Source organism: Stegostoma tigrinum, chromosome 7, assembly GCF_030684315.1.
Source record: "Stegostoma tigrinum isolate sSteTig4 chromosome 7, sSteTig4.hap1, whole genome shotgun sequence".
Classification (NCBI taxonomy): Eukaryota; Metazoa; Chordata; class Chondrichthyes; order Orectolobiformes; family Stegostomatidae; genus Stegostoma; species Stegostoma tigrinum.
The window spans coordinates 18214711-18228421 of record NC_081360.1 but is presented as its reverse complement, the minus strand read 5'-3'; the positions used below and the strand labels follow the sequence as shown (position 1 = coordinate 18228421).

At 44.2% G+C, this 13711-nt stretch overlaps 1 protein-coding gene across 1 annotated transcript; it reads right to left on the bottom strand.

The window, feature by feature from the left end:
- Positions 1-1008: 1008 nt before the first annotated feature.
- LOC125454415 (UDP-glucuronosyltransferase 1A1-like) lies at positions 1009-12782 on the bottom strand. Its single transcript, XM_048535145.2, has 5 exons — positions 11524-12782; positions 10792-10923; positions 6400-6487; positions 4128-4347; positions 1009-1566 (listed from the first exon to the last, which is right to left on the bottom strand). Exons 1-5 carry the CDS (start codon positions 12373-12375, stop codon positions 1281-1283), a joined length of 1578 nt encoding a protein of 525 aa, XP_048391102.1. The 5' UTR covers positions 12376-12782; the 3' UTR covers positions 1009-1280.
- Positions 12783-13711: the final 929 nt, after the last annotated feature.

Sequence of the window (13711 nt, the reverse complement as noted above, 5' to 3'; positions counted from 1 at the left end):
ATGTCAGGAATGTTAGTGGTTGTGGTTTTAATGATTATAAGGCCCCAGCCTGTCAGCTTCAGGACTGGGAAAGGCTGCCCACCGCCACAAGGCCTTCAGCTTCCGAATGCCTACCTAGTAGGCAAGTAGCAGACTGAGGCGCCAGAGATCCTGGCCGGCAGACAGATGCTCCCCTGCCCACCTGCAATGTGGATCTACCCATAGGGCCGCACGCGTTGCACAACGACAACCAACATACTTCAGAGGTCTGTCATTGGCTTCAAACACGGATGTGCAAAGCTCCATACAAATTCAGGCCTCTTTTTTTACCCTGCTTTGCAGAGATTGCCGTAGTGGCCAGACTGGTTTTATTTTTCAGTGTGTATTTTTAAAACAATGGCTGAGAGTGTGCCTTCCGTAATGAAAGATAATGAAATGTGAGGCTGGATGAACACAGCAGGCCCAGCAGCATCTCAGGAGCACAAAAGCTGACGTTTCGGGCCTAGACCCTTCATCAGAGCTGATGAAGGGTCTAGGCCCGAAATGTCAGCTTTTGTGCTCCTGAGATGCTGCTTGGCCTGCTGTGTTCATCCAGCCTCACATTTCATTATCTTGGATTCTCCAGCATCTGCAGTTCCCATTATCACTTCCATGATGAAGTGCCCTCTGTCACTCAGCTAGTTGGGGATAATGTTCAGGACCTGGAAACACTAACTGTAATCCTTTGTTTTACTGTACTTTAGTAAGAAGGACTGTAATGTTTAGCTTCTTAAATTGCTTTCTTTGTCTTTCTGCTTTGTACTAAGATTCTGTGCCTAGGTATATCTGACCTAAGACGACGCTGTAAGTGGCAGCTTGTAAATTTTTCACTGTCCTCATGTGAGTGATAAAAGCTAATTCTAATTCTAGCAGCTCCTGAAGTCAATATGTAGCCTCGCAATATCTAAATCACAATACAGATCCACAATTCTAGTTGAGAGTTGTAAAGTATAATACAATGAACACTAACAATCATAAATATGGTTTATCAGTTCCACAAAAAAACCTTTTTAATTAATCTTCATCATATTTAGGTTCAAATTAAAATCATGAAAGTCATTGGCAGGTCATTCAAATCCCAACATACCTGTCCAGCTCAAAGGACAAAGAGTCCCAGTGCACAAAATGCAAGTGAGATGGATTATCGTTTTCCTCTGCTATCTTATATGCACTGGGAAGAATAGGCAGAATTTGTCTTTCTTGGATAATTTCACTCCTTCACCAGTTTGCAGAGATATTTTTGGGAATGATCAGTATCCACTTTAATCTGGTTTCCTCTTCCTCTGACTGCGTGTTCCACAGAAACATCTGCAGCAGTAACAGCAACACTTAACCAGTAGCCATACAGCGAGTAGCTCAGTGACCAGGAGCACACTGATCACATCCAGGCTGTGATACTGGATGAAGTTCAGCTCGTGGGCTGCAGCACGTAAATGCTCTGCCCCTTTGTGCCTCATCACAAATTCCACCCAATGGACAGAGAGCTCCAATGGATGGCGGGTGCGGTCCTTGTGCAGTGAAGACAGTGTCATCATGGCTTCCCTGTATCTAAAGCAGGAAAAGAAAGACAAGATTAATTGCAACTCGGCAGGAACATGGTGAGAGCGTGACGGGTGAACTACAGGTACAGAAATAACGAAGGAGAGAAAACTGTAACCACTTGTCCTTCTGGACTTGGTCATGCTGAAAGGATATTTCTCGGTTTGCGGTTTCCAGGAAGCACAGTTCGTGCTGAACAGGGTCACTTATTTCAAATAAAGACAAATAAGAATTTCTTTGGAATTCTCTACTCTCAAGTGCTTTGGAGACTGGAATGAAGATGATCTGCCTTCAACAATTTTACCGATGCTGCAATGCTTTAGTTGTCATTTTCAATATAAGAATCTGGACCCGGGTATCATGCTATTGAAGAATCCAACAGAAGTTTATTGCAGCGAGCTATTATACATAAATATTACATTCATAGGCACATCAGTGTCTTGGCTAACATTAAGCCATTATTTTAAGTCACAAATGTTTATGGTGCAAATTGAGGTTGTTCGGCCCATTGTATCCATGCTGGTCAACAAAGAACTGACTACACTCATCCCATTTTCCAGCTTTGGGCTCAATTCCTTGGAGCTGATGGCAACACAAATGAATATGTAAATTCTGCTGAAATATTACAAGAATTTCTGAGCCAACCACACACTCATCCAGTTCCGGATGCCCACACCCTTTCGGTGAAAATATTTTTCCTAGATTCTCCACTTACCTGAAATCTGTGCCCCCTCTGATTACTGACACCTCTTCTAATTGAAGAGGTGTTCCTATCCATGCCCCTCAATCTTATACACTTCCATCAGGCACTGTCTCAACCTTCACCACTCCAAAATAAACATACCCAGGGTCTCCAATATTTTCTCAAAAATCTCAGAACCTCCAATTCAGACACCATCTTGGCAAATCTCCTTTGCATCCTCTGTAGGTCAAATACATCCTTCCCATCGTGTGGTGACCGTAATTTGGGAGGTGATGGCCCAGCGTTATTATCGCTAGACTATTAAATCCAAAACTCAGCTAACATTTTGGGGACCCAGGTTCAAATCCTGCCAAGCAGATGGTGAAATTTGAATACAGTAATAATCCGTAATCATGAAACCATTGTCTATTGTCAGAAAAAAACATCTGGTTCACCAATGTCTTTTAAGGAAAGGAAAGGAAATCTGTCATCCGTACCTGGTTTGGTGTACATGTGATTCAAGACCCCACAGCAGTGTGAGATAACAAAAAGTGTGGGGCTGGATTAACACAGCAGGCCAAGCAGCATCTCAGGAGCACAAAAGACCCTCTGGACCTGAAACGTCAGCTTTTGTCCTCCTAAGATGCTGCTTGGCTTGCTGTGTTCATCCAGCCCCACACTTTGTTATCCCACAGCAGCGTGGTTGATTCTCAATGCCCTCTGAAATGAACTGGCAAGTCACTCAGTTCAAAGGCAACTAGACACCGGCAATAAATGCTGGCATAGCCAGTGATGCCCATGTTCTACAGATGACTCGAAGAAAATAATGTGTCGCCTTTTTGGATGAGATGTTAAGCCAAGGCCCTATCTGCGTCTTCGGGATTCTAGAGTGCAGGATTATTTCACCCTCAAAAAGCATCACGTTAAAAACAGAGGAACACGTGCACAAATTGGCAGCTGTGTTTCCTGTGTGAGAGGTACCATGGGGGGCTTCATAAGTACATCATTAGCTCCAAAGTGATCCGGGATATTCTGAGGTCAGAACTGGCCCTATGTACATGCTGATTGTTTATCCAAAGTTCAACACTGGATTGGCAGAGGTTTCCTCCAAGTAAATATGGAGAAGATCAAAGCTTTGTCTTTGCCCCCTCTGAACACTATTCCAATGCTCTGTCTTCAACTGCCCGAAGTTGAACCAGACTGATCACAATCTTGGTATTATGTTTGTTTTTGGAATTAGCTTGGACCATATACCTTTGCTAAGATGGCAAAGACAACTTACCTCCTCCCCTAATGTCACCCACCTTCATCAATATCACATTTCACCTCAGGTTGAAGCGCTCATCCATGCTTTGGTTAACTCTAGCCTTACTAGACATTCCACTGTGCAACTTGAACTCAAACATAACCCTTGCTCCCTGCAGCCTAACATGCAGCAAGTGCCATTCCCCTGTGTCACTCCTGTGCTCACTGAGTGACATCAGTTTCCAGTCAAACAACATCTTGAAAGTTCTCATCCTAGTTTTCAAATCTCTCCCTGGCATCACGAATCTCTTGAAGGCACACAACCCTCTGAGATCTTTGCAACCCTCTAGTTCCCTTGTGCGTCTCTGGTTGGCCACTGGCCTTCAGTTGCCTATGCCTTCAGCTCTGAAATTCCCATCCTGTACTTCTCACCTACACTGCCTTGTTGTCCTCCTATAAAACATTAACACCCACCAATGTTTGCTTACCTCTTCCAATATACCTTTGTGTAGCTCAGCTTATTTATATTTGCTGACACTTCTGTGAGGCATCAGGGGATGTTTTATCAAGTGAAAGAAGCTCTGTAAACTCAGATTGTTGTTGGGGATCTTAAACTAAGAATGGGATAATTAATTTTACTGACCTGGTATCATTGATAACTGTGTTTAAAGCATTGACTAGGTCATCGGAACTCATTTGTTCTATGTCTAGGTTAATCCCAGCACCACGGCTGACCATTTGATCGACGTTATATCCTTGATCTCCAAATAATGGTAACATGACAGATGGTACACCACTGCAGATAGCCTCATAGAGCCCATTCGTTCCTCCATGCGTGATGAAGGCTTGTGTTTTGGGATGTCCTGGTGCACAGAAGAGGGAAACAGAAATTGAACCATTGCTCAATTGTTTTCAATAATTGCATCAAAACTTCTTTGGATCAGGAGTTCACCACAGAAAAACATGAGTCAATTTGACCAGCACTTTCCCAATTTATGAACCCCACAGAGAGTATAAAACTAGGCAGCTAATTGGTTTATTTTCCCCCTTTCAACAGCCTGGTGTATTGAAAGGAGATGGTGCGCTACATGAGTTGGAACTGAATGGCTGTCAATCATTGCAAAGGAAAGGCAAGTTGGACAGTCTACAAACAAGCTCAGAAAGTGCTGGAGAAACTCAACAGATCTGGCAGCTGTTATGCAGAGAGAAACAGTCTACATCCTAGCACTTACAGACGAATGCCCAATTGAGACTGATTGTGACTGCAATGTGAGATCCTCTGGGTTAACATCTTAAATCAGAAATTTGTGGGTTTAGATCCCAATCTCGAGACTTGACCATAAAACCCTCACTTGGAAGCACCATCTTTCAAACAACACACCAAACAAAAGCTCTCTCAGGTGAAAACTTGTCTGGGAGATCCCAAGGCACCAGTTCCAAAAAGCAGGGAAGTTCTGCTCACTGTTTATTCCTTCATCGACATCATCGAACAGTAAAATGGTCTGGTCATCACTGTTTTGGTATCACTAAGAAAATATGCAAACAGAGTGTAAAGTAGCATGTGACCAGCAGATCACATCCCTATTTGTGAGATCTTGCTGTGCACAAATTAGTTACCATATTTCTAAAAATGACAATTAGAATGGGGCATATTCAAACACTTTGGGATGATCTGAGGCTGTTGGTATCATTGGCAAGCACCAATACAAGCCAACTTATGTTTACGTCTAAGATAATAAAATGTGAGGCTGGATGAACACAGCAGGCCAAGCAGCATCTCAGGAGCACAAAAGCTGACGTTTCGGGCCGAGACCCTTCATCAGAGGGTCTAGGCCCGAAACGTCAGCTTTTGTGCTCCTGAGATGCTGCTTGGCCTGCTGTGTTCATCCAGCCTCACATTTTATTATCTTGGAATTCTCCAGCATCTGCAGTTCCCATTATCTCTTATATTTACGTCTAACTCACTGTGTCAATGGAAAACAGAGAAACCCAGCATGAATTACTGTAACAGCCCAAAACACAATTAACCAGTTGGTAAAACATTAATTTAACCAAACTTTCTGCTGCTTAGCCATTGTTCTGATGCTAGCTGGTATTATGACTGGATACCCAGACTGAAATCTGCCTAATAGATCAAAGATTGATTTTTAAAATATTTAACAAAGTAGTCTTTTACTGAAGCACATACAGACAATACTGCAGACTTGGTTTTCACAAATAAAAGTTTATTATGTAAAAGAAAAGAAGATCAAAACATCCCCTACTGTTTTCATATAGCCTAATTTGAAAGATATTGAAATGCACAGTAAAATACAATTCCATCTATCCCAATACCATCGCTTTCAAATACCAGTCAGAATTCCCTTCTCTGCCACATCCATAGGTTTGATTTAACCATTGCTTTCAAGTCCTGATCTTGACAGTTCGATAGTGTCTTTTTAAATTAGTTACACAACTGACCTTAGGCTTTCTTAGCTTCAAACAAGCCATTCAAGGTTCTAGCCAAATGCTTCAGGTCTGGAATTTCCAAACTAAAATCATGGCACTGAGGTAACCCATTCCTATTGTTCTGAATGGACTCCTTCCTCCAAGAGAGACTGCTCTCACATCTAAGTTAAATCAAGACTTCCATGGAAGCAGAAATCTTCCATATTATGTGTTCTTCCCTAAACAAAAGAGAATCAATTCCTGATTCTTCTAAATCAAAAGCAAACTAATGCTAATCAATGTTGAAGTCTTTCTAATGCAAAACTCTCAACACAAGCAAATTCCTATTATCACTCCAGGCACAGACTCTCTCATATTGGTTTAAAAATAGGATTCAAAAATACTAAACTAATAAACTAAATGATATGAAAGTATACACAAGTCACAGATCTTACATCAGGTTGGTTAAATCCAGACAATAACCTTACCCAATAGATCATTCTGTGGGAGCCACTCTAATAGCTTTGTATTGGATGCCAGCGTTGCAGGAGGATCTCCAGTATATCTCCACAGGACCTTTTAAAAAAAGAGACAACAATGCAGGGTTACCAGAAGGGTGAAAAAAAATTTTAAAAATATTAAAAATGGTGAGATAGTGAAAGAAAGAAAGGCTGTGAATTAGGAAGGGAACAAGTGCCATGGAATCAGAATTGCACCAAAGGAAACCATTCCACTTACCAAATCCATGTCAGTTCTCTGTGGGTAAATCTAGTCGGTCTCACTCTGTCTATTGTTTTACCATAGTCCTGCAAATCTATTTCCTTCATGAGCTCATCCAATTTCCTCTTGAAGTTATTTAATGTCTTTTCTATCACTGAGTTACCATCTAGTAAAGTCTGCCAGGGATGCCTTAGACCAAATGTAACTAATCGGGAATGGGTGATGATTCTATATTTATGGAGAAATAACTGGGAGAGGATAGGTCATTTGTGAAATCTGAACTGAAATTAAAACTCACTGGAAAAAGTTATAACTGCGCTCTGCCCGACCAGTGTTTAATCCTCTGGTATTTAGCAATGGTGAGATTTTGGGTACTTTGATTAAATCTTTCATGAACATTCTCAGCTCTAAGGAGAGCAAGCACAGCTTCTCCCATCTGCCGATTTAACTGAATTCTCTAGTTACTGTCATTTTACTCTATCTTCCCCATTCCCTCCAAACCCTTAAGAATGTGAATTACGCAGAACTGGACACAATATTCAAGGCTGTGGCCTAATCTGTGATGGATAAATTTACAAAATATTCTCCGTGCTTTCGCAGTCCATGCCTCGGATTTTAGTGCACAGGGGATTAACCAAGATAGTGAGAAGGATGAGAGATTTCAGATATGAGGTTAGCTTAAAGATGCTCCTTGGAGCCAAGATTGAGGGAAGATTTGACAAAGGTGAACTTGATAATAACAGGAAAATTGTTCCAAGAGATGAAAGGACAAAGGGTAAAAGACAAAGAAAAGGACGATGGGTAACAGATATAAACTGATGGCCAAGATGCACAAAATGGGTTGTAAGGAAGTAATTTTTTTTATGCAGCAAATGGCAGTGACTTAAATGGAGAAAGCAAGAACTGCAGGTACTGCAGTCAGAGTCAACACAGTGTGGAGCTGGAGGAACACAGCAGGTCAGGCAGATTCAGCAGAGCAGGCAAGTCGATGTTTTGGATTTATACCCTTCATCAGGATGAAGGGTGCAAACATGAAACGTTGACTTTCCTGCTCCTCTGATGCTGCCTGACCTGTTGTTTTTCTCCAGTTCGACAACGACTTGGGAATGCACTGACAAGCGTGTTGGAAGAGAGAAGATGATTTCCCCAAACAATTTAGTGAGATTGGAAAGTTGGTTTATAAGTTGATTTGAATATATCATTATCCTGTATGAATCAATTTTCAGGTAAGTGTACGGACAAACTCAAAGGGTCTGCCTTGGCAGTGTCCCTACCTCTGGGCCAAGAGACCTGTGTTCAAGTCCCACGTCCACCAGAAGTGTTACCCTAACTTCTCTGCACAAATTGATTAGAACATATCTACAAAGAGCCTGTGTTCCAACTCACTCGCCTTCTGAGGAATTTATCCCCATACCGCAACAGATTCAACACAAACTTTCAAAAGGGAATTAAAGAAGTACAGCAACCCTTTTTTAATAACTGGCACCTTTGGGACCAGGAGTGTGTCGGTCAATCAAATATTCCAGCTGATCAAGAGGCCCAACCACAGACTAAGTCATAGAAACATAATGCAAGGGCTGCTGCACACATAACCGTCATACTTTATTTTCAGCATAAATCACTTAAACAACAGTGCAGGTTTGCCTTAAATGGAGCTTACCAGCAAAGAGCCTTCTCACTCGCAGCCTCGAGTATCTACTCAGATGTTGCAGTGGTTTCCATAATACAGTGAGCGTCCAATATTTGATGTACAGCTTTTTGTCGGTTTATCAAGAGCGACTGTTTATGTAAGATGCCAGTTATAACAAAGTTTGCTGTACTGGAAGGGAGACATTTGCAGGTTATGGTGGAGAGCAAGCCACAACACTCACTGAGCTTGTCCCCATTTGGGACAAAGGGATCTGCTTGACTGGCAATGCATCCACCACCTTCAAAATTCCCTGCCAATGCAAAGTAGCAGCAGTATGTATTATCTACAAGATGCACTGTGGCAATTCACCAAGCCTCCCAAAGCGGGCCCTTGATCACTGTGAAGTACAAGGACAGCAGATGCATTGGGAACGTAAACAGCAAGTTCCCCTCCTAGGCACATACCACCCCGACTTGAAACTATCGCCTGCTGGCCTTTCATGGTCACTGGGTCAAAATTCTGGACCTCACATTCCAGCAGACGTGTCCCCATGCCTTGTGTTCTGCCCCAACATCATATGTGCTGCAGCGATTCAAGCTGGTAGCTCCCCACCATCCTCTTTCAGACCATTGGGAGTGGGTTTCCAGGGTTGGCCTTGCCAGGAACTTTCACATGCCATGGAAGAATGAAAAAATAGCCAAATGGGAGCTGGCACAGAATGTAATGGGCCAAACAATCTCATTTTATGCAGCATCAACTTATGGTCAAGTGGTGGAGTTTGCGGGTTTGGAAGCTGCTGTTGAGAGAGCTGTAGTGAGTTGTTGTGGTGAATCTCTAGCCACTGCTGGTTCACATTGCTGCCATTGTAGATCAGGGACTGACATTTCAGGTGAAGGCTGTCGGGTTGAACTCAGTTTTCTCCAAAATGCCATTGGATATTTTACATCTGCCTGTGCAGGCAGACAGGATTTCCATTTAACTACCTAGAATACACCTCCTCCCACCCACCCTCCTGCAAAAATTCCATCCCCTATTCCCAATTCCTCCGCCTCCGCCGCAACTGCTCCCACGATAAGACATTCCACTCCCACACATCCCAGATGTCCAAGTTCTTTAAGGACCGCAACTTTCCCCCCACAGTGATCGAGAACGCCCTTGACCGCGTCTCCCCTATTTCCCGCAACACATCCCTCACACCCCGCCCCCGCCACAACCGCCCTAAGAGGATCCCCCTCGTTCTCACACACCACCCTACCAGCCTCCGGATACAACGCATCATCCTCCGACACTTTCGCCATTTACAATCCGACCCCACCACCCAAGACATTTTTCCATCCCCACCCCTGTCTGCTTTCCGGGGAGACCACTCTCTCCGTGACTCCCTTGTTCGCTCCACACTGCCCTCCAACCCCACCACACCCAGCACCTTCCCCTGCAACCGCAGGAAACGCTACACTTGCCCCCACACCTCCTCCCTCACCCATATCCCAGGCCCCAAGATGACATTCCACATTAAGCAGAGGTTCACCTGCACATCTGCCAATGTGGTATACTGTATCCACTGTACCTGGTGCGGCTTCCTCTACATTGGGGAAACCAAGCGGAGGCTTGGGGACCGCTTTGCAGAACACCTCCGCTCAGTTCGCAACAAACAACTGCACCTCCCAGTCGCAAACCATTTCCACTCCCCCTCCCATTCTCTAGATGACATGTCCATCATGGGCCTCCTGCACTGCCACAATGATGCCACCCGAAGGTTGCAGGAACAGCAACTCATATTCCGCCTGGGAACCCTGCAGCCTAATGGTATCAATGTGGACTTCACCAGTTTCAAAATCTCCCCTTCCCCTACTGCATGCCTAAACCAGCCCAGTTCGTCCCCTCCCCCCACTGCACCACACAACCAGCCCAGCTCTTCCCCCCCTACCCACTGCATCCCAAAACCAGTCCAACCTGTCTCTGCCTCCCTGACTGCTTCTTCCTCTCACCCATCCCTTCCTCCCACCCCAAGTCGCACCCCCATCTACCTACTAACCTCATCCCACCTCCTTGACCTGTCCGTCTTCCCTGGACTGACCTATCCCCTCCCTACCTCCCCACCTATCTTCTTTTCTCTCCATCTTCGGTCTGCCTCCCCCTCTCTCCCTATTTATTCCAGTTCCCTCTCCCCATCCCCCTCTCTGATGAAGGGTCTAGGCCCGAAACGTCAGCTTTTGTGCTCCTGAGATGCTGCTTGGCCTGCTGTGTTCATCCAGCCTCACATTTTATTGTCTTGGAATTCTCCAGCATCTGCAGTTCCCATTATCTAGGATTTCCATTTAACCTTTCACATCAAACACCGTACCTGTTAGTGTGACACTCCTTCTGTACTGCACTGGGCTGTGTTAGCCTGTGCCCGCATCTTGGCTGAGAGTCTCAAAGCACTGACCTTCAGCTGTGGACTCAGAAGCCAGTCTGGTGAAGCCGCAACTGATCATTTTTCTTTTTCAAAAATAAAAATCAGCGCACTTCAGAATTCTTACACACTCACTTTCTGCGGAATTCGGCCCAAAGCAGCTGCAATCCGATCCGCCATCTCACGCGGCATTTCTGACACCATTGACCCAAGGGAGAAGATCACAACTCCATGCTCTCCGGAACTGTCCACAAATTCTTCAAACTCCTGTCACGTACAAAATGGGAATGTTACTTTAAGACAAAGGTTAATGGAAATGCTTCCTTTTACCTAAATAACAAATAAAGTTAGGAAAGTTGCCAACTTTGCATCACTTTCTCCAGTGGTGTCCCTTCCTGTCGGCAAGGACTCCCCCCGCACACACCCCCAACCACCATACCAATGGTGACCTGTCCTTTGGGGAAGGCTTTCCTCACCTCAGCCTAACCGAATGCTGCAGACTGGCACACTCCAAGCTCCAGGACTATGTGCTGAGGGACGCACTAAAGGTTGGGGTAGCTGCCACTGAGATGCAGTGGGGAAAGGCCACTGCCTGAGGTCTTCCTGCCAAAGTGCAACTGGGGTCTGTTCAGTTATCACACCCTCCCGATGCCTCAGACAAATGCCCACAGATTAACTGTAAGTGAAGAGATAGCCAAACCCCGTTGTCTGTTTATTTCCCTGTAAGTAAAGACGAGATAGATCTGAGCAGCTTTATTAACTGTGTATGTACATAAAAGTTTCCATTTATGAGTAATGTATGTTGATGCAATGTTGTCCCTCCCTGTGGTAAACATTGTCCCTCACCCACACCAATAGTGCCCTTACCTGTGATAAAGGTTTCCTGTCCTGGCAGTTGATGCCGCCCACTAGCACCATATTTGGCATCAGGGGTCTCGGGGATTCAAATGTGAAGTCGTAACGCATCAGCCAGATGGAGGCCTTACTCAGCAGTTGGACCAGGGTCACGTCTCTCTGCAGGAATCTCTGGGCCAGCTCCTCGAAAGGGGAGTAGATGTACCAGCACAGCAGCGGCTCCGTTAAGCTAAACAACAAGTTTTTAGTCCTTTGGAGGAAAGTCATTCGGTCCGTGTTCCCGGTGAAAATCTTTGGCACGTAGGAGAGCGGCCTGGGGCACTGTGTGGCTGAACTGTCCAAACCACAAGGGAGTCCTCGCAGCAGGTTGACCGTGGGCAGGGAGAGATACTCCGCAACAATGGCACCACAGGGTACAAAGGGGTCAGTCAACAAAGCGTCAAATTTCTGCTCCGCCAACTCCTGCATCAGTTTCTTGTTGTACAGCAGGCTCTCACAGGTCTTCAGGAAGAACTGCTGAAGATGACTTGTCTTTTCAAAGGTAGTGCGGATCCTTTCGACTAGAGACACATTGGTGAAGATGGCAGGCTTGAGGCTGTTCATTTCTTCCTTGCTGTAAGACACTGGGTATACCTTGGTTGTGTAGTGAGGCGATGGGCCCATTTTCAAACTGACCTCGGGGATAACAATGACCACGTGATGGCCCTTTTTCCCAAGCTCATCCATCAGAGTTTTTAGGTTCAGCCAGTGACTCCCATCCACTGGCACCACCAGAAGCTCTCCACTTTCAGTCAGTCTCCACAGGCCATTGAATCGAAACAGCAGGAATCCCAGCACACATAAGCTGCGAGAGGCAAGAGCCATTGGCTCAACTTAGACTCACTGCCAAGGTTTAACAAGGTTGAGAAATACCATGCAAAATTGACAATACCCTCCAGCAGACTGTTCAATTTGAGATAGGTTTGGCTGCACAATTTTAAAAAAAATCAAAACATGGAGCCCAACTGAGAGACCTCCCCACGGCTTCAGAAATCTACTGCGACATGTCCCTCATTATTCTGCTGCGCGTCTCAGTGCCAGCCCCACACAACTTCTGCACTCCTCCCGCAATCACACAACTACTGCAGAGCTCAGTAAAGACAAACCTGACAAAGCATTTATAACCCAGCCACTACAGAAGGGTAGCAGATGTCTCGCTGTGAGTTTTTTCGAATATAAAATGAGTTTGAATAACGCGAAGCTTTGTCGTAAAAGGACAGTGGATTAATCTTTTGACAACAAACTTGTTTTGTGATTGGTGGCATTGGCTGCCACCTAGTGTTGCATGTGGCCTCACATAAAATACTTAGAATGAAACTGGCTCTGTTCAACCAACGTTCTCCAGTAAAGAGCAGCTGGGTTTTCCCCAAGGCTTCAGAATTCTAAAGTTACGGTTTTGTTTGCAAGTGTGCACACAGAGTATGTATGTTTATATGTGTACATCTCCACAGGAATTGTCTGTGTATCTGTACACAGTGAGTATGTGTACACTGTGTGTGTGTATACTGACTGAGTGAGTTTGTCTATGTGCATATTCATTGAGTAGTATACTCTAGTTCAAGAAGCAATTATCAAACATGGCTCCTGCTTTATCCAGAAATCAAACTTTTAAAATCCAACTGGATAGTGATCGTCCCATTCTGTTAGCCTCAATTTTGTTAATTAGTCTTTACTGTGGTAAATGGTCAAACACTTTCTTAAAATCCATACAGTCGGCATCTACTGCATTGTCTTCATCTTTATCTGTTACATATCAAAATATTCAATTAGATTAGTTTGCATTGAACAAATTCATGCTGGTTCTCTTTCAGTAATACAAATTTTTCCAAGAGCCTGATTATGAATTCCAAAACCTTAACGATGACAATTCAAAGCATCTTGTTTGATATATTACTCTAAAATTCTCCTCTAAGTTACTGAAATTAAATGCCTTGCTCAAAAATATGGCACAAAACAGTTTTCAATTTGATGGATATCAGCTGGAGTTTGGAACCCATCAACCAATTTTATGTATAGCAGGGTAATTGCAAAGTAAGTTATATACAGTGAAATCTCATACTCCTTCAGAAATCAAAGGATGAATTGAAGACTCGACAATAATTTTCATCAACAATGCACCCTATTTAATATCAATCTTATATTAAGTAAGGTTAAGCAAATG

Coding starts and splice junctions, on each gene's coding strand:
- LOC125454415 (XM_048535145.2), bottom strand. CDS start 12,375: ATGGCTCTTGCCTCTCGCAGCTTATGTGTGCTGGGATTCCTGCTGTTT. Junction 4,348..6,399: donor CCCACAGAATGATCTATTGG/GTAAGGTTATTG, acceptor TCTGTGCACCAG/GACATCCCAAAACACAAGCC. Junction 1,567..4,127: donor ACAGTTATCAATGATACCAG/GTCAGTAAAATT, acceptor TTCCTGCTTTAG/ATACAGGGAAGCCATGATGA.